The sequence below is a fragment of the Gordionus sp. m RMFG-2023 genome, chromosome 3 (genome assembly GCF_954871325.1).
Source record: "Gordionus sp. m RMFG-2023 chromosome 3, tfGorSpeb1-WG-v2, whole genome shotgun sequence".
Lineage (NCBI taxonomy): Eukaryota > Metazoa > Nematomorpha > Gordioida > Chordodea > Parachordodidae > Gordionus > Gordionus sp. m RMFG-2023.
Window position 1 is genome coordinate 26664283 of NC_088777.1, and position 25104 is coordinate 26689386.

The window sequence follows — 25104 nt, forward strand, 5'->3', positions numbered from 1 at the left end:
GGAGCTTTGTTTTTCCGTAGTTTTTTTTACTTTCCTATAAATAAAGAGGGGTTTTCTAACTGCAAGGTTTACAGAAATATTTTAATCTTTAATAGGCGTAATCCTATTTTCTTTCATCTTTATCGATATCAAAGGCTTTTTTGCTATGTAAATCCGTCGATCATTTTGCAGTAATCTCTGTATGTTTTTTCATAAGTCGTTATTCGAGCCATTTTCCATTCTTAGTTGATTAATTTTTTCTAATGTCTCACTAGACATCCATTCTTTCCTTGTAAAAAGATTTTTAAATAGCTTCCAGCATTTTACTACGTTTCCGCGCAGCTATGTTTAGGAGTGTAAAGTTTGTTTTCAAATGATTTGTATTAGGTCTAGTCGACTTTTGTCTGTCATAATAGCCCCATTTTTTTACAGTAATATTAGCTATAAGCATTCTATGATCCTACAGGTATTAGTTGATGCCTTTAACGCCGTCAAACGACTAAATATTAGAGATGAAGAAATCAATTTGGGATTTTTGTCGAACCCTCATGAAGGTGTATGTGTTTATTTCTCGGTGGCAAAAAAAGGTATTTTCGATTTTAAAGTTCTTATTTCTGCAGAAATCAAGAAGCATCTTGCTATCCTCACTATTCGATTGTTATATGGTAGCATACCCGGTGACATTACTGCTAACATATTCTCCTTCTTACCAATTTTCAGGTTTAGATTAGAATTATTATATTATATCTGCAAGTTAGGGACTGGATCGTATTTATCAATGTCGATGAAGCCTAATCTTTCATTTCTATTTGGTGGGGCATAGAAATTTGCTATTATTGTAGGCCTAAAATTTGTGTTTAAATAGAGAAGACCACATCTTTCAGATATGGGTACGAATTTGATGATGAATATATGTGTTCGTTTATTTATTAGGAATGCTATCCTAGACCAGCTTTTGGAAGTGGTACCCGCGCAAAATATTTTATAATCATTAAAATTTGCAGTGTTATTCCCTGGACAGTGGGTATCTTGAATACCTATAATGTTTACTTTCTCTACTTCTAACATCCTTAAGAGAACCGCTAGTTTGTTTTTCATTCCATTTATATTAAGGAACGCAATTTGTAACTTGCCTGTGAATTCGCATTCATCATTTTTCCCAAAAATACGAACTTCATTCACGAACGCATTCAAAATGAACGATGAACGTTCGTTTACAAATATAAGGGCGATATCATGTAAAATTGAGAATTAATTAAATACAGGCATTAACTTATTAATACTTTTTATAAATAATACTTAAAATAAATAGCATATATTATGATCCTGATTTTTATTGTGAAAATATAAGGGCTATATCATGTAAAATTGAGGAATAATTAAATACAGGCAATTTATTAATATCATTAAATTTTATTATTTTCAATTTAAAAAAATAAATAATAATTTTTTTCTTTTTAAAATTAGCGTATTATTTATTTACCCTTCAATACTCTGGTGGTGTGTATGAAACCCCAGGCATGCTAGAAATGATATTACATTAGAATCTATATTCCAAATTTCATATATTTTGGTTGATTAGTTTTTAAGATATAAACTTTTTGTGACTGATTGGGGTTTGTGAGACCCCACCATAGTAAATTTGTAATTTTTTAAGAAATTTTTTTTTAAAAAATATTTAAAATTATAAATATATACTACTATATTTTAATATTTATTAAAATAAAATTTAAATATCTTATATTTTGAAGAGATATATGAAAAAGAAAACGTAAAAATTTTCTCTGGTGGAGTTATTTTATTCTTATTTTTCACCAGCTGACTCATTTCTCAAATTATTTTTATCATTTATAATGATTTTGTAAATTCTTAAACTAAATATATAATTATTTAAAATGTAATATCATTTTATTTGTGGTGATTATGACAATATCTAATATAAAATCTTCATAAACATAAGACGATCGTTTTCGTATCTCCCTAATGTATTTTAAATTAAAGGAGACTATATAGTGTAATGTTAATTTTTTGCTCTCTACGAGAATCGAACTCGAGCCTCCCGTTTTAAAGGAATATGCTTACCGCATGCACCAATTTGAATATAAATAAATTTAAAATATTAATTATATATATATTAAAGTTTCACGCATGCACCAATTTGAACATAATTAAATTTAAAATATTAATTATATAGATGTTGAAGTGTAATTATTTAGTTTGTGTGTATGGTATTAAATATACTTTATTAATAAATTTTATATAAATATTAAAATTTAAGAGTAAAAGAGGTAAAATTGTTGCAATGTATACTGTGAGCATGTATTAGAAATATCAAAATTTAAAATGTGATGGAAATCATATTGGATAAAATTTAAAATAGAGGTGCTTTAAGATTTTTGAATTTTAAATATGGGTTATAGATTGGTCTGAAATTTTTTTGCAGACATAGCCAGGCCTGTTCAAAAAACCATTTTAAATGCATTGTGACTTTTTATATATTTTATTTCAGTCCTCAACTATCAAAATTATTATGGTCTTTTGCGGGTTTGAGAAAACCAAGTGCGAGGACCTGGCTTGGATTTTTTTAATATTAGGCATAGGTGTAATATTTAACACCGAATATTTATATGGTCAGGTAAAATCTAATTTAAATATATTTTTATTCAAAAAAAATAGTATTCACTCTTAGTCTTAATGGGGGTTGGCCTTGGTTGGGGTGAGCTGGGTTAAAATAGACTAATGGTTTTTAGAGATTTACCTATCTTGAGGCTTGGAAAAAAAATTTAAATTACTATCGGTTGGCCAGGTTTGAAAAACTTTTTAAAAAAAATTATTATGGGTTGGGCTGGGCTTGGAAAATATTTTTATAAATTATATTGGGCTGGGCTTGGGAAAAATTTTTCAAAATTGTTATGAGCTTGGACGCTTGAGAAATTTTTTATTATTAATTATAGGTCAGGCATTGGCCCCAAAACAAATTTTTTTGCAGGCCTGGGCTTGACCTGATCAAAAAACCATGGCCCATGAAAATCTGAATTTTGATTGTATTTTTAAATTCATTATGATTATTTAAATATTTTATTTCAGTTCTTAACTGCCAAAATTATTATGATCTTTCATTGGGCTTGGAAGAATTTTTCATAATTAATATGGCTTTGGACTTTGCCTGGGAATTTTTTTTAATATTAAATATAAGTAATCAGTAATATTTAACAAATAATATTGGTATTATCAAGTAAACGCTTTAAATCTATTTTTACTCAAACCATAGCACTTAGTTTTAATGGATTAAACCTGGCCTGAAGGGATGAGGGGGTAAGAAGAATAAAAATTGGATATTATTTTCAAATAACAAGTAACAAAAGTAAGAAGAAAATTTTCTTCCTAATCAAAGAATAAGAACTCATCAACAAAATTTAGTTATTTATCTGCCAGGAGTAAAAGAATAAGGGAAAGAAGCTGACACTCCAGAAAAATGTTTTGACTTGTTCATAACACTAAAAATGATTGAAGAGATTTTTTATCATACCAACGAAAAAATTAAAATTATATGTAAAAACTATACTGACCAATATGAAAGTTCTACTAAAGAAGTTGATGTAACACAATTCAAGACATTATTGGGAAATCTATTTAGCGGAATTTTTAAATCTAACCATCAAAATAAAAAAACAAAATATTTTTTTTCAAATATATAAAATTAATTTATGTTTAGAAAACATTAATGTTTTATGTAATAAATGTTTTGCATGTCAAATTTAACATATTTCAATGTTCTATATTTCTTTTATGTTTGAATGTATTAATGTAATTTTTTTTTTATATTGAAGAATAAAGATCCATATTATGAATTATCATGATTACAGTGAAAGGGGGGATATTTTTCACCAGATGTTAAAACAAAATAAAATGATACTATTATATTTTTATTTTAATCATACTTAAACATTAATCTATGTTAAAAAAATATTAAACAACTTTTTTAAATGTCACACTTAAAAAAAATTTTTTATAAAAAAATATAAAAAGTTTTGTCATCACATATTTTCTTTTACGTAGTTAACGATATTTTATGTAGAATAATTTTAAATATAATGATAAATTATTCATTTAAGTTGTAAGATCTTAGTCAGAATCTTTTATTTCTGAAAATAGTTTTTTTCTCTCACTTTATTTTATCATATTTGAGACATAACTTTAATTTAATATTTTATTCAATTCGTATAATACATATAATTATATATAATAAGAAATATATTCGTAATTACACTAATACATGAATATTAATTAATAAAATATGAAATATTTAATGATAGTTCATAGTCATAAATTGCTTGCTTAAATAGTACCTATAAATATTAAAAAATGTTAATCGTAATTTATTATATAATTAGATTACTTTAGTCAAGAGGTAGTCCACGATAGCCCAGCTCCAAATAATGTTGCATATGATTATAGAAATTTGTAAAATCATATGGAATAAATTGATTCATTATTTGATTAATATTATTTATTATATGTTCCCTTGTACTTGGTCTGGGAATTAATGACCTGTACTTGTTTTTGAAAACCCCGAAAAAAATTTCAATTGGGTTTAATTGTGGTGAGTATGGGGGAAGATATTCAATTCTCTCTTTATAGTCATCAATTAGATGACTTTTATGTACTGACGCATTGTCCATAACTAATATGTCATCTGGTGGTAATATACTAATAATATCCATTAATGAATTTCTGAATAACATACCATTATATGATCCTTCGATGATTTTATAATGTATAACTCCACAAATTCCTATAGTGCAAAGTACACTTACATTTTTCCCTTTTGAGGGTGGCACCTTTATTAATGGTCTAACGTTGAGTGGTGCCCAAGCATAGACAGGTACAACATGAAAATTGATGCCTGTTTCGTCGAGAAAATAGAGTCTTTCTCTGGAGATGTTCAGCAATTTGCGGCAATACACCTGTCGAATATTGATAGCTCCTGGTGTATTCCTGCGATCTGGTTCTTTCCCAGCTCTTTTTTGGACATCGGGTTTTTAATATATTTCCTTATAGTTCCAATATTTTTTGGAGAACCAGAGGGCAAATTCTCAATTATATCCTTCACCGTGAAGGTATTATTGTCGATTAGCAAATCCATAATTTGCCTTTCAATATTTGCTGTGTCTTTAATTTTTCTCCCCCTTTGTTTAAGCGAGAATTCCTTTAAGGGCTCACCAATAATTTCTGGGAATGTATCCCGTTTTATTTTATGTATTGATGCCTTCGACATATTAACAAATTTAGCAATGTCCTTAACCTTCATCTGTTCTTCCTCTGGCATTGCTAATATTTTCATTACCATTTCAATTTTATCTTTGTTCCAACAATTGTATGTTCTTTTGGGTTTAGGAATGGATGATATTTGAGAATGATTTATATTTTCATTAATAGTTGCTAAAGAATTATTATTTGCAGAAATATTAGAATGTGATTGATAATTTTCCATATCATTCCCATCTGAGATTGGCAAAGAATAATTTACAGAAGTACTTGAGAGTAAAGGAGATGTATTAAAGTTATAAAGAATGTAGTCTATATTAAACATTATAAGATTGAAAATAATATTAAATTAAATATACAAAAATATTAAATTATGTGAAAAAATATGTTTTTTTAAAAAGTTTTTTTTTTAAAAAAAGTTGTTTAAAATTTTTTTAACATAGATTAATGTTTAAGTATGATTAAAATAAAAATATAATAGTATCATTTTATTTTGTTTTAACATCTGGTAAAAAATATCCCCCCTTTCACTGTATATGATAGATAAGTTAATTTTTTAATTTAATATTTGAAATTTAAAAAAAGTAAGCCTTTTTTAGAAAATTTTGGCACAAATTATAATTATCCTCATCATCTTTAATCTAAGCTTAAAAAATAAAAATAAATAAATATTTTATCAAGTCTAAGGTTAGTTCTATCTTATATCCAAATATTAAATAAAAATATTAAATATAACTGGAGATATACATTTGAAATTGGGATCTATTAAACCCCACCCGAGTGCTAACGTCATTTTTTTCACCGGAGTATTGAAGGGTTAATAATAGATATATTTTATATTATATAAGAAAATATATAGAAAAAAATACAAATATTTTTTTATTTAAAATAATTAGGAATGAAGGGGATGATAATATAAAATTTGTAAAAAAATACCTTAAAAAAGGAGATGGGGTGAGGAAAGTTTCTTCTAAACGGGGTACCCAGAACCATAATATTATAGAATCATAAATAAGTTCCAATCCCAAACGAATCTAAAAATATTATTGCACCATGATGAGGGCACTGCATAAATTACAATTATTAGAATTTAATCTTTTTACCCTGTGCCTACAATATTTACAAACTCCTCATTAAATTTAAAACATAAATATTCATTTATTATAATTATTAAACCACACACAAGTAAACTAATGCATAATTTTTTTTGAATATCTCAAGAAAAGTGATATTGATATTATATGGGCTCTAGTCACGTACAATGGTGGTACACTGATTAAGTCATCTTCTTCCAAAAATATTGGCGAAAGACCTATATCCATAACTCACCTTATTTCAGATTTCCCAAGTTTAAAGGTTTGTCTGACATGTCTGCCATTCTTTATGTTTCATCTAAAATAATTGTTTCAATAGTTTGATGTTGTTCAATACAAATGTTCGAGGTACAAATTTTTTTAGAATGTTTTATGAAGTAATGAAATCCTAAAGGCAGGGATCCACCGAACCGTTAAACTGCTAAAAACCTATATTCATCGAACCAAAACCGCTAAAATATTTATAGCCGAACCTGAACCGAACCGCTAAAATGCCTCTGAACTGGTTCGAGCCTCATGATTTTATGCCTATAAAATAATATATAAGTTATTACTAGTATATTGAAAAAATTTATTCGAATCGTTTTAAAAATTATTATCAATCATTTGATTGATAAGTGTCAGTCATAATTTTTATAAACTTTGGTATATTGCCATTTTACAGCATATTTTAAATATTTTAAGTTTATAAATTATTATGCCTAGAGAACATTAAATCCAATATAAAAATTATTCACATATAGTATTATAAATGACACATCAAAATGTAATATTACTGATGTCAAATAAATATGAAAGGCCATCATAAATCTTGAGCGTCACATAAAAAGAAACCACCATCTAGAATTCGATAAAATTAGCAAAATATCACAACAAACAAAAGCCTAATAAAATAAAAAAGTTTAAGATGTCATCAAGCCAACAGACGATAGAAGAAGCATTAATAGAACAAAACAATATCAGTTAAACTAAATAAAAAAAAATAATAATTGATGCTTGTACTGAGTTGGTCACTTCTAATGGCAGACCATTCAAATTAATCGATGATAGCGGTTTAAAAAAAATCCTATATTAGAAGACGTGGGTAAAATTAAAATTAATTCTTAAAATATTCAATTTAATGTTGCAGAATAATCCTTAAGTATTTGGCAAATAATAATCAAAGAAATAAATATTATAGTTAATTTTTCAAAAGAACTTAGGTTAAATACAAATATGAATATTTTAAACTATTGGAGATCAGAGTAATCGATGCCCAGAATTATGCAAATTGTTTGATATCATACTGGCAGTGCCAGCTGCACAAGTTAATGTGGAAAGATGTTTTTCAACAATTAAATTTATACTATCTCTCTATAGATGTAATTTGAGTAAGACGAATCTTGAAAATATATTAATTGTGCTGCCTAACAAAAATTTTTTAAGTAAATAAAGTTAAATATTGTTCATATTAAAATTGATATTTATTTGTATTATTTATAATTTAAATATTATTTTATAATCTGCAATCAATAAAAATAAGGTTTTATGTATAATTTTTTTATTTTAATGATGAAATAAAAATAATATACCTACTTATACATAATTCGAATGTAGATTTGAATACAAAAATGTTCAAACCGATTTTTAGAGATTCGAACCTAACCGATATATTTATTTTTTACGAACCAAACCTGAACCTTGAATCCTTATTTTTATCCGAACCGAACCGATATTTGGTTCTGTTTGGATCCCTGTCTAAAGGTCCTAATAAGTTAAGATTTAAAATGGGAAGGATTGATCATTTAATTTCTTAATCTAATGATCACTTCAAAAATTTTGGATATTTCTTGCATATTAAGATTTTTATAGTCTATTAGTTGTATTATTTCCGAAATATTTAATTACTAATGGATAGTTTATCCCTGGAAAAAAGCTTCGATCAAAAATTAAGCCTAGACGATAGGAATAGATGAAAGAGTGGAGCCCCTCCCAAAAGGAAGGATAGAATAAATCTTTAATTTTATTAGGCTTAATAAAGGTTAAATAAAATTTTCTTATATTGGGACTGATAAGTCTAGAAATAATCAAAATCGAAACTAAGAACATAAATTCCATTAGGCATCTATTTTTAATGAGTTAACGGATTATAGTTATTTTATTTTCTAGAAGAGCGCGTCTGTAAAATCTTAATTTCATATAAACCAAAAGGTAATAAAAGCTTTAAATTTTTTTAAAAATATTAATCTGAAAAACAGGGAAGCGCAAATGAGGTAACTTTAGATTATTTTATAAAGAAAAAATAAGTTTAAAAAACTAACAATTCATATGATAAATTATAAAATTATTTATTATTTTTCAAGAAAATGTAATTTTTGAGTTAGAAATTTTATCGAAAAATTATTCAATTAACCTTTTAAAGGCGGAATAATATTTCGGCCCGTGGTATTAGCAAAGAATAGATAGGTACCATGAGTATCAGGCTCAATGGTTTTGGTGCGTCACTGATTTATTATATAATTTTTTCCTAAAGGATAATAAATTGATAATTTAAAATATAAGGTGATAAATGGGGTACTAGCATTGTTGAAAAATTTTGATAGTTTAATCTCTGTGACTGATTTTTTAAATACAATATTTTACTGAATTAATTAAGTTTTAATTATAAGAGACCTAAAAAGTTTGCAACTAATCGAAAATCTGGGTTTGGTACATAAATTATAATATAATTATTTCGCCTATTTTATTATTGAAGCAAGATTCACTCAGAAATGATTACCCCCACGTTGATTTTAGTCACAAAGGAGGATTAAACGATTTTTTTATAGTAACTCCTGATTGGTTGATTGATTGTGCATGTACCAACTCGATTATTCCATACGAAAAATATAATCCACGATATTTGGTCAAACAGTTAGACATTGACTCCAAGATCAAAGAATCTAATGTGAGCTCTTTCGAAAATCCAGCATTATGCCAAAATATAAGGAATGAGAATATTGAAGTAACTCGAGACGAATATGGAGGAGTCGGCAAAGACTTTGATGCTAATGATAGAAATAAATATGATATAAAGGGATCTGAGAAAACAATTAATGAGCAACTAACTAAGATCATAACTGACGCCTTCCCACCCACACAGGATGACAAAACTTGCTCATATTTAGATTTGTCCCAAACAGAAAGTAAGTTCTTTATTGACTAGCAATTTTACTATTTAATGGTCCTTAAAGTACCTTACTCGGTTTTTTGATGTTTTTTAATACTATTTTATAGTGAACCTACCATGATAATTATGCCTTTTTAAATTTTGGGAATATATATTTAACCAACTTCAAACGCCTATCTAAAATTTTTGAATTAAAAAAAATATTATAGTACCAGTAAATCTAAATTTGTTAGGATGTATCTTTTACATTGATGATTATAACGAGTGTATTCCTAGTCATATCCTGCAATCCTGGAAAAAGGTTGTATTGTTGTTTTTTTGATTTAATATCAATGTCAATTATTATTTAAAAAAAATATTATTAATATATTCATTCGATAAAAACAAAATACATAAAATAGGAACGAGATTAGGTTTATGATAGACACTACCTATTAACAATAATATCAATTCTATATAACAACCTAATTTACTAAACAACTACCAAAATTTATTAAAATGCAATAAGATCCACTTATTTTTTGATATATATTAACGGAATCACTTGGTTGAGTCCGATTTACTATATATCATCCCCCCCCAAAGAAGGAACTACGGTTTCAGAAAAAAACATGCTTACTGGATTCGAACCCAGAACTCGGATTGGCAGACAGACTCTTCGCGAAAATCACGTTTTAATATATATTATAACCAAATTTGGCAAAAGTTTTATTTATTTTAAATCTTTTAAATAATAACGCCAGTTTTATTATTTATACTTTAATTTAAATAAAAGAGTTTTTTTAAATATGGTATCTTGAATTATTGAAATATTTTACAAAAGACAAAGATAATTTTGCAAAATGCGTTATCTGCGGAATTCTAATTTCATGGGGAGGAATAATGAAAAATTCATTTAATACTACCAATATCCGTAAACTTTTTTAAAATTGTAGAAATAAAAAAATTAAATTAAATACATGATTCGATTTTTTGCATATAAAATATTGATATCTTAATTACCTTTGGTTCAAAGAGGGGTGGTGAAAAATCAATATAAATATCGGCATCGGATCGGTTTTAACTAATATTGGAACGGATCGGTGAAAATATATGGATCGGCACAGCCCTAATTTTTTCTATTGAACATATGTCAAGTGGAAATTTAGGTTTTGTTGCAGAACTAAAGCAATTAGCGATTAGAACTCAAAACATTTTTTTTCTAAAACAAAAAATGCAATATTGTTTTAAAATATAATTGTTTGTTTTTTAGAAATTTGTAATCCCACTTCCGTTTTTATTGAATGGCCGTTTATATATTATATTTTTTAAAATTATAATATAATAAAAATATTTAATATTATTTCGTTGTTAATTAAGGCTATGACCTAAATATCAAAAATATAATTAATTTAATTTATTAACTGACGAAAAATAAATAATCTATTTTTTAATGTAAAAATAAAATAGTGGTCTATTAAATTAATTAATAAATTAAAATAAATTTTAGCTTAAAGTTTATAAAGTTGTGAAATTTTTACAAATTAAGTAAATAACATTAATTTATACTTTTCATTAAAATAAGAAATGGACAGTTTGTTTTGTTATATTAATCAAAATAGGATGTGCTTAAACTAAACGGGAAGTATAAAAATAATATGGAAGGAATTATATAATTCAAAATTTTTAATGGAAGATTTTGGATATGTTTCATAATTTATAAATTTTCGGTTTTTTGCAATATATTTAATATTAGAAAAGGTAAAATTAGCTGATTTTTGCACCTTTGACTCACCCCTATTAGCTTAGGTAATTTAACTAGCAAGCTAGAATTTTGTTTTGCTTCTATAACCTTTATTCAAAAGTTTATAAATTATATGGTACTATCAAAGGCTTCAAATTTTTTTACATATTTGATATGGAATGACATTTTTAGAAAAGTTTAATTGTAGTTAATCTCATCTCCTTAAACACCTTTTCTATTTATTGGGTAAACAACTATTAAAAAAATTTATAATTCAGGTTATAAATCAATATGGCGGAGAAATAGTCGAGTCGATGAATCAAAATTACACTCATTTTTTAAGCTCCACCAGAACTGACAATTTTAAAAAGGTTACAAATGATTTAATGATTTTTACTTAAGAAATCATTTTATTTTTAACAATCAATATATTCAAAATTTTTTTGGGTATTTTTCAGTTTGATTACTTTAAACTCAAAGAGTTTAATGGTCTGCAATCCTATTCTGACCTAGTTGTTACCCTCTCTGATATTTTCATTATCATAATTTTTGCAGGGTTGGGCAGTATTAGGAAATTTGTATATAAGGTAAAAGATGCTTTTACATCTTGTATCTTTTTTAAACTTTTTATAAATGGCTCTGCAGACTTATCGTTCAATTTCGCCAAGGATCTAAAAGTATATTATATAAATTTATTTAAAATCAGATTTATAATGACCTTCATTTCATATTCTATATCATTTATAAGTTAAACTTGAAAGTTTTTAAGTTTAATAAATTTTTATATTGATGATTGATAGATAATGAATTGAAATAGTATCTAAGAAATCTAATATATAATCGCCGTAATCAAGAAATGAACGTTTTCGTGTAACCTTTATTTTATTTTTGGTATTAACTTTCATATCATCTTAATGTTAATTTTTATTTTTCGTATCAACTTTTCTATCATATTAATGTTAAATAAATCGAAGGAGACTATATACCTCTAATGTTAAATTATTTTTTAAAGAAAACTTTATTTTAATTTATTTTTATACATCAACGAGATTCGAACCACATCACTTAACATTCGATAGACAAACGTTCTTTCCAGTCACCCCCCTTCTATATTAAATTTTGTAATACAATTCTTATATATGAAACTATATTATGATAAAGTAATTTAAATATATCAATATTTTTCTTTTTTATTGGAAGCTCCAGGCTTGGGAAAACAATTTCAAAATTATTATCGGTTGGCCAGGTTTGAGAAATTTTTTTAAAAATTATAATCGGTCAGGCTGGGCTTGAAAAATATTTTTATAAATTATATTGGGCTGGGCTTGGGAAAGATATTTTAAATAATTATCAGCTTGGACGCTTGGGATTTTTTTTATTAACTGGATCAGACATTGACCTAAAACAAATTTTTTTGCAGGCCTGGGCTCGGCCTGATCAAAATACCAAGGCCCATCCAGTTCTCAACTACCAAAATTATTCTGATCTTTGGTTGGGGAAATTTTTTCAAATTTATTATGGCCTTGGACCTTACTTGGGAATTTTTTCAATATTTAGGCATAGGTGATCAGTAATTTTAACAAATAATATTGATATGGGTATTAAGTTAAAGCTTTAAATATCTTTTAACTCAAATATAGCATTTACACTTAGTTTTAATGGATTGGACCTGGCTTGAAAGGGGGAGGGGGTTATAAAGAATAAAAATTGGTTATTATTTGCAAATAACAGGTAACAACTATCATAAGAGTAAGGAGAAAATTCTCATGTCCCGCCATTTTTGACGAACTCAGCAATGCTGACTAACGGGAGCTCTGGTACTCTTAGTTATATATTTCATTTTACCCTTCAAGAAAGACGGGTCATCATACTTTTCTCCCTTATTCGATGATAGATGAATCAGAAATTAAGAATATCTTATGAGGTGTGCTTCACAAATTTACCTCTTTTTCGCCTAAATATTAATAAAGTTTATTTAGTACCTTATACACAAACTAATTACCCCTTAACCCCGTCATTCTTGACGGGTTATTAACTAGTCATCTATAATTGATTAAAATATTGATAGATAATAGAGGTTATTAATTTGAATTATGATTTGATTATTTATATTCTTTTTAAAATATATTTGTTCCTTTTACCGAGCAAAATTGTCATACCAGGAGGAGATACAATATAATTATGACAGTTAGATATAGCAATAGAAGGATACCTTTTAATAGAATATTTAAAATTATTTATGAATTTGATAATGCTTTTATAATGTATCCACTGTTTCTCTCCCCTATTTTTAAAATCATAGGACTGACTATGACAATGAATAAAAATCGCAATTTATTTACATGATTTTTATAAATTTCTATTATCGGATATTTTTAAGTTTTTTTTAAAAAGTATCATGTATCATAGTTATTTAAAAAAATAAGATACAGTATCTTGTATCTAGTTGAAATTTTTACCAAGTATCTTCTATTTTAGATATAAAGTTTGAAAAGCATCTGTATCTGAATACAATTTTCTAAAAATTTGCCCAGCCCAATGACAAAAAATTTTCTGTCATTTGCCACCACTTTCGCTCATGTATCCCCAAGGGGTCTAGTTCCCGGTTAGTCTGACATAGGCCTACATTATACTATTCTATGAATAAAGCAATCAAAAAATTATTAGCTATCTCTTTTTATTAGTAGTTTACACCAAGACATTGATGTCAGCACTTGAGTTAAGAGGAAGGAACTCATATGGGTAATTTCGTGACAATCGACCAGTGATTCGGCCAACCATCTCAAAAATGAATGAAACTTAGCATGTTAGTTATTTATGTTGTAAATGCTTATAAAATCAAAATTTTAGAGTGCTAACTCAACCAGATCCAAAGATATATGCATCAAAGTCGAAAATCTCGAAGTGCATGATTACATTAAATCTTATTTTTTTTAAAAATACTTAAGATAGAGTTACAAATAATATATCATTTTATAGCCCTTAAAATTTTACAAAAAAAATTAAAAAAATTCCAATTGTTTTCTTATTTCCGGTAAAAATATAAAATTTACTTGTTAGGAAGGGATTGGGTGTTGATATTCTTTAAAAAAGTCTATTACATTTATATAATAAATAAATTTGTTTTTTTAATTTTTTTAATTTTATTAAGATTTTTTATTTTTATAATTAAAAAAGTAATATATATGGCGTTATATTAAAAAGATTTTTATAAAAATATATATTATATTGGTATTAAATTTAAATAAATCGATTAAATATAACCAATATGATATCCTGGGACAATAAGTAAGGAAGCAGCCCATAAGGATATGGTTTTAGGACGATATATTTTAAAATTATATACAAACAATTATTAAAAAAAATAAATTGTTTTAATCTTATCCCATTTTGCGCTTATTAATAGAATTTCCTGAGACGATAATTTGTAGGTACGTCCTGTCACTGTTATTGTATCTGTAATTGTTTATTTGATTAATGGGCATCTTTCCCTCAGTTGTGGGGTAAATAATTGATGGTAATGGTTCATGGGGTTTAAAAAGGAAATATATATCTCCTCAGTAATTTCATTCTTTTTTAGTACTGTCTAACCTATAAAAATCGTAATAAACACATGTTACGAATCCTTTAATATCAGCAAAAGAGAAATTATTTATCGGCATTTGAGTATTGTTAATTTATAAGTCCTCTTTATATGAATATATTTTTTAAGTTTACTTAAACTCAATGGAAATACAGCATGTATTTCCCGAGTTCCTGGGGGCAAGCTTAATTGAATCTTTCAAGTCGTTTAATCTCTTCTAAATTGTATTGTCTGTTGGTTATATATGTAAAATTTACTGATGGCATGTTTTGTTTTTCAAACTGATTTGAACTGGTGTTAAAATGTGTCCAGAACTGGTGCGCTGAAGGCTTGAACGTGCTGATAATCTTTTAATGCCCCTATAGGCCGTCACATGGACCTTTTCCATCGGATGTAGTTGAAAAATGTCATTTAGCTGCTACATCAAAATCTGATTCATGATAACACATATTTATAAAAATTTTTGTTTTTATATTGCGCAGCTGATACGTCAGTGCAATAATATATTTTGCTTGGCTTTTTGCTGAATTGATTGGCTACAAATTATGGCCTTAGGAATTTCTATTAATAAGCGCAAAATGGAATATGATAAAAATAAGAGATGTTTTCATAATAGTTTGAATATAAAATTATAAAATGTTTATTTTACAATATAGCGTCTTAATAATAATCATATCTGTATGAGCTGCTTCCTTACTTATTGTCCTAGGATATCATTTTGGTTATATTTAATCGATTTATTTAATTATAATACCAATATAATACATATTTTTATTAAATACATTATATTATAAAATCTTTTTAATATAACGCCATCTATATTACATTATTTTATTTATAAAAATAATAAAGATTTTAATAAAATTAAAAAAACAAAAATGGCTATCGAGATTTTTATTAAATCGTTAAATATAAAGGTAATAAATATTTATAGAGAATATCAACACCCAAAAAAATCCCTTCCTAACAGTGTTAATATTTTATTTTTACCTGAAATAAGAAAATACTTAAAATTTTAAATTTTTTGTTTGATGTTTTCCAATGTAAAATTTAAAGGGCTATTAAATTATATATAATTTGTAACTCTATCTTAAGTATTTTAAAAAAAACAAGATTTAATAAATCACGCATTGCCCTATTTTCGAAGGCGTATATCTTTGGATCTGGTTGATCTAGCACTCTAAAATTTTGATTTTATTAACATATACAACATAAATAACTATCATGCCAAGATTAGTTGATTTTAAAGATGGTCTTCCGAAAACTCGTTTTTTTGGTCGATTTGACATGGAATAGTTATCACTTTATAAGATTTATTTCTCCAATCTAACTGATATGAATAAAAACAGGAAAATAAACACCGAATTTTTTGAGATATAATTAACTTTAGCTATAATTTATATATTTTTTAAATAAACAAATGGAAGGCTTTGTCTTGCAATCGACGGTGCATATCTGCTCATTGGCTCAACGATTGCGTTTCCATTAAAGCTCCCAGCCTTCCTCCGCCTTGGAAATTTTTGCACTTACCGTTACCCCTTAATTTTTCCGCCCGTAAATATATGTTAGAAAAACATGTAATGAATCAATTATTTTAAGATTAATTTGAATATGCATCCACCAGCAAGATATTAATTTATTGAAATAACACTTAGAAAACATAATTTGTAGGTTATATAATAGTGTTCTCTAGGCAGAACCTGCGATAACGTTATATAAGATATTCACCCTGCCCTAGGTGGTAAAAATTTTCCTCGAGTACCTTTTATAGATGCGTTTTTAGTAAATCTTTTATATATAGCTCTTTTTAAATTAGCTTTTTTTAGCATCCCATTTTTAAAATAGTACTTTTTGGTATCCCATTTTTAAAATAGTACTTTTTGGTATCCCATTTTTAAAATAGTACTTTTTGGTATTCCATTTTTAAAAAGACTATCAACAGCCTGATCATTAATATTGCACAGTTTTACAGAGCATATACTATATATAAAAGAATCGTAAAACATAAATTCAAATAGGATTATTATATCGCAACATGATTTATATATGACAGAAATATTTTTATTTTTACATATTATTTAGTAAACTATAGCATACATATACAACGGTTTCAAATAATTCATAGTGTTTTTACTTTATTATTTAGTTTTTGGAAGATTTTGAAGAACCTTCCTCTAATATGGTTAAATAACATATATAAACATCATAAATACTCGATGGAATTGGAATTTTAAATAACATAGGATGCCACAGATAAGATCTCAATTTTTCTTTCTAACTCGAATCTCAAAATTAAATTATATTTAAATAAATTCTCGCCTTCCTTCTCTCTTTCCTTCCTTCTTTCTTTCTTCCTTTCTTTCTTTCTTTCTTTCTTTCTTTCTAACATAGCATATGCTAATTTAAAACATAGAATTTATATTAAAACATGGAAAATTATTAAATTTTTAAAAAAAAAATATTGCAAAACGATTATTTTACATTACATTAAGTCGGTTCCACGTCATTACAGAGAAACCATTACAGAGAATGTATTTTACAGAGAAACCTTTATAGAGAAAACAATAATAGATAATGCACTTATAGAGAAAACAATTATAGAGAAAGTCGTTTACAGAGAATGATTTTATAGAGAATTTATTTTATAAAAAAATTTATTTAAAGAATATGATTATTTTATAAAAAATAATTATTTAAAGAATATGATTATTTTATAAAAAAAAAAATTTTAAATATGATTAATTTATAAAAAATGTTATAAATTTTTTTTTTAATTTATGTGCTCTGCATAGTCAAAGGGGGAAAAAAATTATATGAAATATTATTAAATATTAAAATTACCTTATATAAGCGAATTATTGGGCAGTTTTTATTGTAAGAAAATTATTACAATCGGCAAAATATTAAGAATTAAAATATAAAATTATAAAAACACTATTTTCGAATTTTAGAAAGTTTTATAATCTTATATCGTGTTTAAATAAAATTTTAGAAGGTTACAATTATATTAGTATCAAGTGGATAGTAAATTCAGGGCAATCAGCTCTGTATAATATTATAATGTAAAAAAATATAAATTTATTATTTAAATATATTTATTAAGAGTAACTAGTTACTTTGGACAGTTACTTTGTATAAAATGTAGTCAGCTACAGTTAGGATTTTTGTAAATGTAACTAGTTATAGTTATCTTTTATCAAATCATGTGGATGAATGCAGTGGGCGCGCCCGAACTAAGAACGGAATACCTATATTCCACAATAAAAAACATAATCATGTACCAGACATTGCTGATATTGAAGCAAGAAAAGAGATGAATAAAATCAAACAAGAGGCTTCTAGTACCCAATCTCTGCCCAATAATATAATGGCCGATATATCTAGCAATATATCTATAGCCTCCATTGGGAAAATGCCTAGTTGTTCCTTAATTAAAAGGACAATTCAAAGAAAAAGACGCCAAGTAGGAAGAGCGCCTGCCCTTCCCTTAAGCCTGATTGACTTGGTCATACCTATTGAATATCAATTATCCAATAATGATGAACAATTTTTGTTATATGATAGTGGTCATCATGATCACCGATGCCTCATATTTTCAACTATAAAAAATTTAAAATTTTTATCAACATGTGAAAAATGGTAGCAGATGGCACATTCAAGACATGTCCTCCTCTCTTCCATCAAATATACACCATCCACGGGATGAAACATAAAACCATTATCCTAGCTATTTATGTCCTGATGACATCACGTCGCCAACAAGATTACCTTAATATTTTCAATCAAATAAAAAATTTCCAAATTTTTTTAAATCCTAAATTCATCATGATCGACTTTGAATTAGCAGCCTTATCTGCTTTTAAACAGTCGATTCCACTGCCTGCGATCCGCGGGTGCCTGTTTCATATGTCGCAATGCATATGGCGCACTGTTCAAAAAAATTCATTAATTTGCAATGCATATAAAACGCAAACAAATTTTGCTATGTATATAAAAATGTTAATGTCACTGGCATATGTACCAGTGGAGGATGTAATTCATGGATTCGAGGAATTATGTGCCTCTGAATTCTATCAAGAAAATAGGGATATTCTCGCCCCCTATAGAATACTTTGAAGAGACGTGGATTGGAAAATGATAGCTATGGAGAGGAGGTCGCCAATATTTAGCATTTCTCTATGGAATTGCTACGAATCAACACTAGCTGGTGAACCTAATACCAATAATTCAGTAGAAGGCTGGCATCGAAGTTTTTCGTCTCATATAAGTTCCCATCATCCAACGATCTGGAAATTTATAAAGAGTTAGTAATTATATTATATTAAAAATTTTAAAAACTTTCCCATTTTTAGCTCTCAAAGACGAAGATAGCCTGAATTGTTACAAATTGGAACAATACTCTTTAGGATTAATGGCCCCGCTGTCAAAGAAAGAATATCGCGAAAGATCCAAAAGATTTTTCTAATTATTGAAGATTTTTATTTAAGAACTATGCTGGATTATTTAAGGGCTTTATCCCACAATATAAATTTAAATGTTTAATTTAATCATATAATTGTATTTTTTATATTGGTATTATATTTATACTATGTTTATTTGGATTTATTATGAATAAATATTTATTTGATATTTCGAATATATAATGCTATGCTCTTATTTAGTAGATTAACTAGATTTATCTTATAAAAACTTCAATCTTAACCAATGAATATAAATATATTATAATATTGGGTTTAACGTAATTTAATTGATCCAGATTGTAATAATTTTCTTACAATAAAAACTGCCCAATAATTAGCTTATATAAGGTAATTTTAATATTTCATATAATTTTTTTCCCACTTTGACTATGCAGAGCACACAAATTTACAAAAAAAAATTATAACATAATTTTTTTATAAAATAATTCTCTATAAAATACATTCTATATAAAAACTTTCTCTATAAAATCATTCTCTATAAAATCATTCTCTGTAAAATCATTCTCTGTAAACGACATTCTCTATAATTGTTTTCTCTATAAAAATTTCTCTGTAAAATACATTCTCTATAAAATAATTCTCTATAAACGACATTCTCTATAATGGTTTTCTTTGTAAAAGTTTCTCTATAATTGTTTTCTCTGTAAAAGTTTCTCTGTAATGACGCGATACCCATTAAGTCATACACAATTTAAACGAAATATATTTATTTTAATATAAATTTTTTTGGCCGTGCCCGGGTTTTATTTTTTCAGGCCCGGCCCGGTTATTTTTAAAAGAGCATGGCCTGTATTTATTTTATATAAAATATTTTACGGCCCTGGTCTCAAATTTTTTTTTACATGGTTTATAAAATAATTTTAACGGCCCGCGTTTATAAAAAAATTATCGGTTTGGATTTTATAAAATATACCTATTCGTCATTTTACGGTTCCTTTTTCAGCAAATATGAAATGATTTTTACATATAACTTTTAAAATTTCTTTTCTATAATGAAGATTATTTTTCATTTAATTCCAATATAACTAGAGGGTATAGAATTTACAATTTCACTTAAAAATAATTATAATAAGTTGAATAATTTGTAAAATATTTTACCTTTATTTTATAAAATTGTTACGTATTTTTTAACGAACAATAAAATGCTGCCTCTTACGACCTCCCTTAATACTCCATTGCCATAATTTTTATCAAAATAACCGAGAATATCCTTACCATTGTTCGGAATAACCTTTCTTAGGAATTTGATTTCACAAGGGAACAATGTTAAGCCTTCGATTACTACAAAAGAAGCTTAGAGTTTTATTGGTCTAGTTTCTGAATTTTTGTATGTGTATCTTGTTAAATGGTAAAATCATCCTCCGATTATGATGTGATCTTCTAATTAAAAAATTAATATATTAGCAATCATATAAATGATAGTTTTAAACCACGCTTATAGCAGATTTTCGAAATCCATGAATATATATTATGGGTCAGAAAATAATCTCTTTCCTGACATTTAGACATAATTATTTCAATTTTTTTTATACGTATTTTGCGTTTTTTTAGATTAAACAATAAACGGCTCTGATAAAAATAGCGTTTATTGATACTTGAGTGACCTATAATTGAATGAAATATTTTGGAGACATAGCAAAATTTCCATTCAAATATTATATTGCATATTTGCTAATAATTACGTTCTTCAACACCTAGGCCATTATCAAATAATAAAAATCATTTTGAGCTTTTGTTACCACAATTTGCCTAACCTATAATATTTAGATTTTTATTAAAATATAATTTAATCTAAACTAATACTTTAAAATTAGGTCTTGCAAATTCTCAAGATTTGAAGAGTTGTGCTTTCCTTTATAATTCCTTAAGTTCTTTTTATTGTCTTGTAAATAACAGGTGTTAAGGAAAAAAAAGCTTTAATTAACATGTTGAAAATATATTTTTTTATTTATAATTTACTTTAAAAAAAGTTTATAAATTACGATTATAACAATTTATGTCCTTCAGGTAATATTAATGGATTAGCTGCGCGGAAAGCGACAATGAAGGGGTGGTGGCCTAGGCTGTCGACAGGGAGCTGACAGAGTTTGCAAGATGAGAGTGTGACGATATCGCAGCCTAAACGACCTTAAGTTATTTGTTGGAAAGTAGTAAATCAAATTGGAGCTAGGGATAGCCTCGAGCCAAATCTTAACTTGAGTATAAATGTTGGATTGTTAATGGAATCACTACCTATTGGGAATGCGATATCTGGGTTAAAGATCTAGGAAATGCCTTTCAAAACATTCAAGTAAAATAATTCAAAGGAATATGGGATCAAGGGTAAGTTCCAATCTCGTTGTCTGGAGGATAAAGACATAGGAGCATTTCATTTCGAGCATTTAACTTCCACAGGTCTAAAGCCAACCCCAAATGAGGATTAATGGTAGTTGTGAAATGCTGCAAAACTTATTGTGACAGGAAATATGAAGTTTCCAAAAATTTGCCTGGTAGAGCAGCTTGCATCCTGCAATTGGGCGAGAATTTGAAGTTGAATATACATATTTGAGGGAGATTTTGGCGCTCGAAAGGCATGCAATATTTTTGAAAGGTATAAGAAATTTTTTGGAAAGAAAATGAATGGTGAGATAGTAAAATAGCTAGAATTTTCTAAAGCCGGTCGAATTTGATCAAGAAGTCCTCGCTAAATTTGGATATTGCTACTTTACCTCCAATTGTTGCTCCTAAATAAGCTAGATTTTTAGACTATATAAAAGTTTTCTGGGTGGGATATAAGTTGTTGGGCATATAAAATTTATCCATTTTATGATTGAGGGTAAACTCTGCGATTGGAGTGAGATCAGAAATGCTAAATGAAATTTTAATTAGTTCATCGTATGGAAAATTTTTTTTAAAATTTTTAAAAGGAAATTGCAACTGTCCCATCATCTAAGTAAAAGGACATTGCATGTGTTGATGTTGTCTGATGGAAGGTGCGAATGGATTCACATAAAAGAGCTGGGACCAAGGGATTCTCTTGTTTTATTCCTTGTTTAGATTCTATCGTTTCATAAAAAATTAAATAGAACGATTGGCAGCAGACGTTTATACAAGTGGAATGTTCAGAGAATGTGTTGCAGAAGGAAGTAAGGAATGGGCTTTTTCATTATTAAAGTCAAATTTAAAAAAAAGTGTTATTAGATTGATGTAGCAGTTGGTATGTGATATGTGATGCATCCTTCTGGAATATTAAGGTTAAATTGATAAGGTAGTAAAATATTTGAATTTTGATTTTAGCCTCCAGCAAATAATTTTGGACATGATTTTTCGTAAAATAGGCCCAATAGTATTGGGACGAATACTTCCATCTTTTTGGGATAGTGCAATGAGGCGAGCACCAAATATTTAGATACAATGCATGCTGTAACAATGTTATTAAGAAGGTTGGTTAGGGCTGGTATTAGGATGTGGTGGAATCGAATGGGTATTGTTAGATCCTGGAGGAATTTCTAAATCTAGACTTCCAGCCGAGTTCTTTTAAAAGAGTTAATGGCCTGTGATGATTTTTAAATTTGAGAGTGGATCAGGGGATATGGTGGTAACTGTAATAGAAATATATTTTTGAGGTTGTTTACATAAAAGGGATTGGTTGAATGATCGTTATGAGAAAACACATCATTTGATATTGCAAATGTTTAGTGCAGATTTAATGTTGCATAAATTGAGTTTTTTTCTATTTTGCTTTCTGGTACATTGAAGGTTGGGAGTTGTTGATTTTATTCTTTTGGGTCAAAGTAATTTTTAATTTAACGCGAAAGATTATTTTTGTCTGAAGGTGAGTGTAGGTGAAAAAGTTTTCATTTCACCAAAGTATTATGTTATTATTGGGCAAAGCATTAAAATTCGGGCACCACTGAGTATCCTTGAGATTGTAGACCCAAACAGATTAGTCATTCTGGATCTCAATGGATAGGTTTTTATTTTTATTAAGGTCATAATTATATGTAATGATTGGAAAGATCGGATCAGAGAATAAGGCTGGGTAGATAATGGTAAAGAGGGATTATAGAAAATATAGATGCACGACATCTCGATAATCTGGGACTATGAAGTGTTAGTTTACCGGGTTAGGTGAGGAAGGTTTATTTTCCACATGATGGTATGAAAATGAAACTTAATTAAAGGCCATATTAGTTTAACTTTAACCATTTATGCTGTCATCATGATGTGCCATTCACACTGCTTTATATTTGTACAAAATCCTAGACTGGGATGAACATGGATTTAGGAGTTATCACTCTTTATATGGCTAAAATTGAGCAAATTAAAATTAATATCATCATATTTTAATTTAATGTATAGTTATGAAATAAAGTTAATTTAAAAATTATGTCTAAATAATAGGCCCTTACTTTTTTTTATATTTATAAAAGAATTTTGAGAGGTGGCTGGGATAATGAGCTGTTTAAAACTTTAGTTAAGTTTTATCTCGAAATTAAAATTACTTGACAAAATAATTTTAAATATTTTATTTAACATAAAATAATCTACCAAAATTGAAATTCAACAATAAATTTTCCCCCATATATTCAAAATTAAAAGAAAGGCTTAATATATTATTTGACGAGAATTCTATAGATTATAAAACATTCAAACAATGGATAGCAGTTGATCGAACTACTCTCGAAACACTGACAAAATCCGCTGACGAATTTGTAGATTATTTAATTGAATAATTAAACAATTTAATTCCTCATTTGTTTATAGCTTCATGATAATCATTAATTCGAAACTTTTCAAAATTTAATTTAAGTGTTGGCGAATTCTTAGTTATTGCGGACTTTTCAGAAAACTATGCATTTGTAGTGCAGAACCATGTACAAGGATTTAATCAGACCAATAATCAAGCCACTATCAACTCTTTTATAATTTATTACCGTGAGAACAACATAATAAAACATGTAAATTTAGTGGTTATATCAGATTGTTTAAAGCATAACGCATGTGCATTTTATTTATTTTAAAAATTGATCGTATTCTTGAAGGAAGGATTTAATAGTGGCTAAAATTTATTATTTTTCTGATGGAGCAGTGACCAATATAAAAATAAAAGATTTCATAATATCTACAATCATGAAAATGATTTTGGGATAAAGGCTGAGTGACATTTTTTGAAACCGCACAAGGTAAAAGTCCATGCGACATTTTGGGGGCCGTCACTAAACGGTTAGCAGCTCGAGCAAGCTTGCAACGTCCATATGAACATCACATATTGTTAACTAGATATATTTAACTATGCAAGAAATAATATCAAAGGGGTAAATTATATATTTGTGAGCAATAATGAATATATGAACATAGAAAGTCATCTTGAAAGTAGATTTTTGAGAGAAAAGAGAATTTCTGGAACACAAAGTTCCAAGCTTTTATTCCCCTAGACGAAAACAAAAGTCATAATTTATTAAAATTCCTTGGATGATTATAATATATGATATATTTTAATTATAAATTTTTGATTGTATTATATGTAATGCAATTTGAGGCAAATAAAATTATAAATAGTTTAGAATTATTTTTTCAAGTAACTTCTAGACAAAATTTAACTAAAATGTTAACAAAGCTCATTATTCCAGCCACTTCTCAAATTTGATAAAGATAAAAAAAAGTAAGGGCCTATCATTTAGACATAATTTTTATATTAATATTATTTCATAACTATTCATTAAATTTAAATATGATGATATTAATGTTAAATTTGTTCATTTTTAGCCAAATAAAGAGTGATAACTCCTAAACCCATGTTCATCCCAGTCTAGGATTTTGTACAAATAAAAAGCAATGTGATATCT

At 27.1% G+C, this 25104-nt stretch overlaps 1 protein-coding gene across 3 annotated transcripts in view; it reads left to right on the forward strand.

Annotated features, from left to right (window-relative positions):
- The window catches only part of LOC135927510 (PAX-interacting protein 1-like), a 90576-nt gene that overhangs the window by 15670 nt on the left and 49802 nt on the right, over positions 1–25104 (forward strand). For 2 of the 3 annotated variants that reach the window (XR_010572105.1, XM_065463529.1), the window contains exons 4-8: positions 6469–6603; positions 9076–9505; positions 9699–9790; positions 11491–11583; positions 16223–16372. Coding sequence is in view for 2 of the 3 variants with exons in the window: in XM_065463529.1 (XP_065319601.1) it covers positions 6469–6603; positions 9076–9505; positions 9699–9790; positions 11491–11583; positions 16223–16372 (900 nt within the window). In the remaining variant the exon portion in view is untranslated. The remainder of the gene's footprint in view (positions 1–6468; positions 6604–9075; positions 9506–9698; positions 9791–11490; positions 11584–16222; positions 16373–25104) is intronic. The other variant, XM_065463530.1, reaches the window with a different exon arrangement.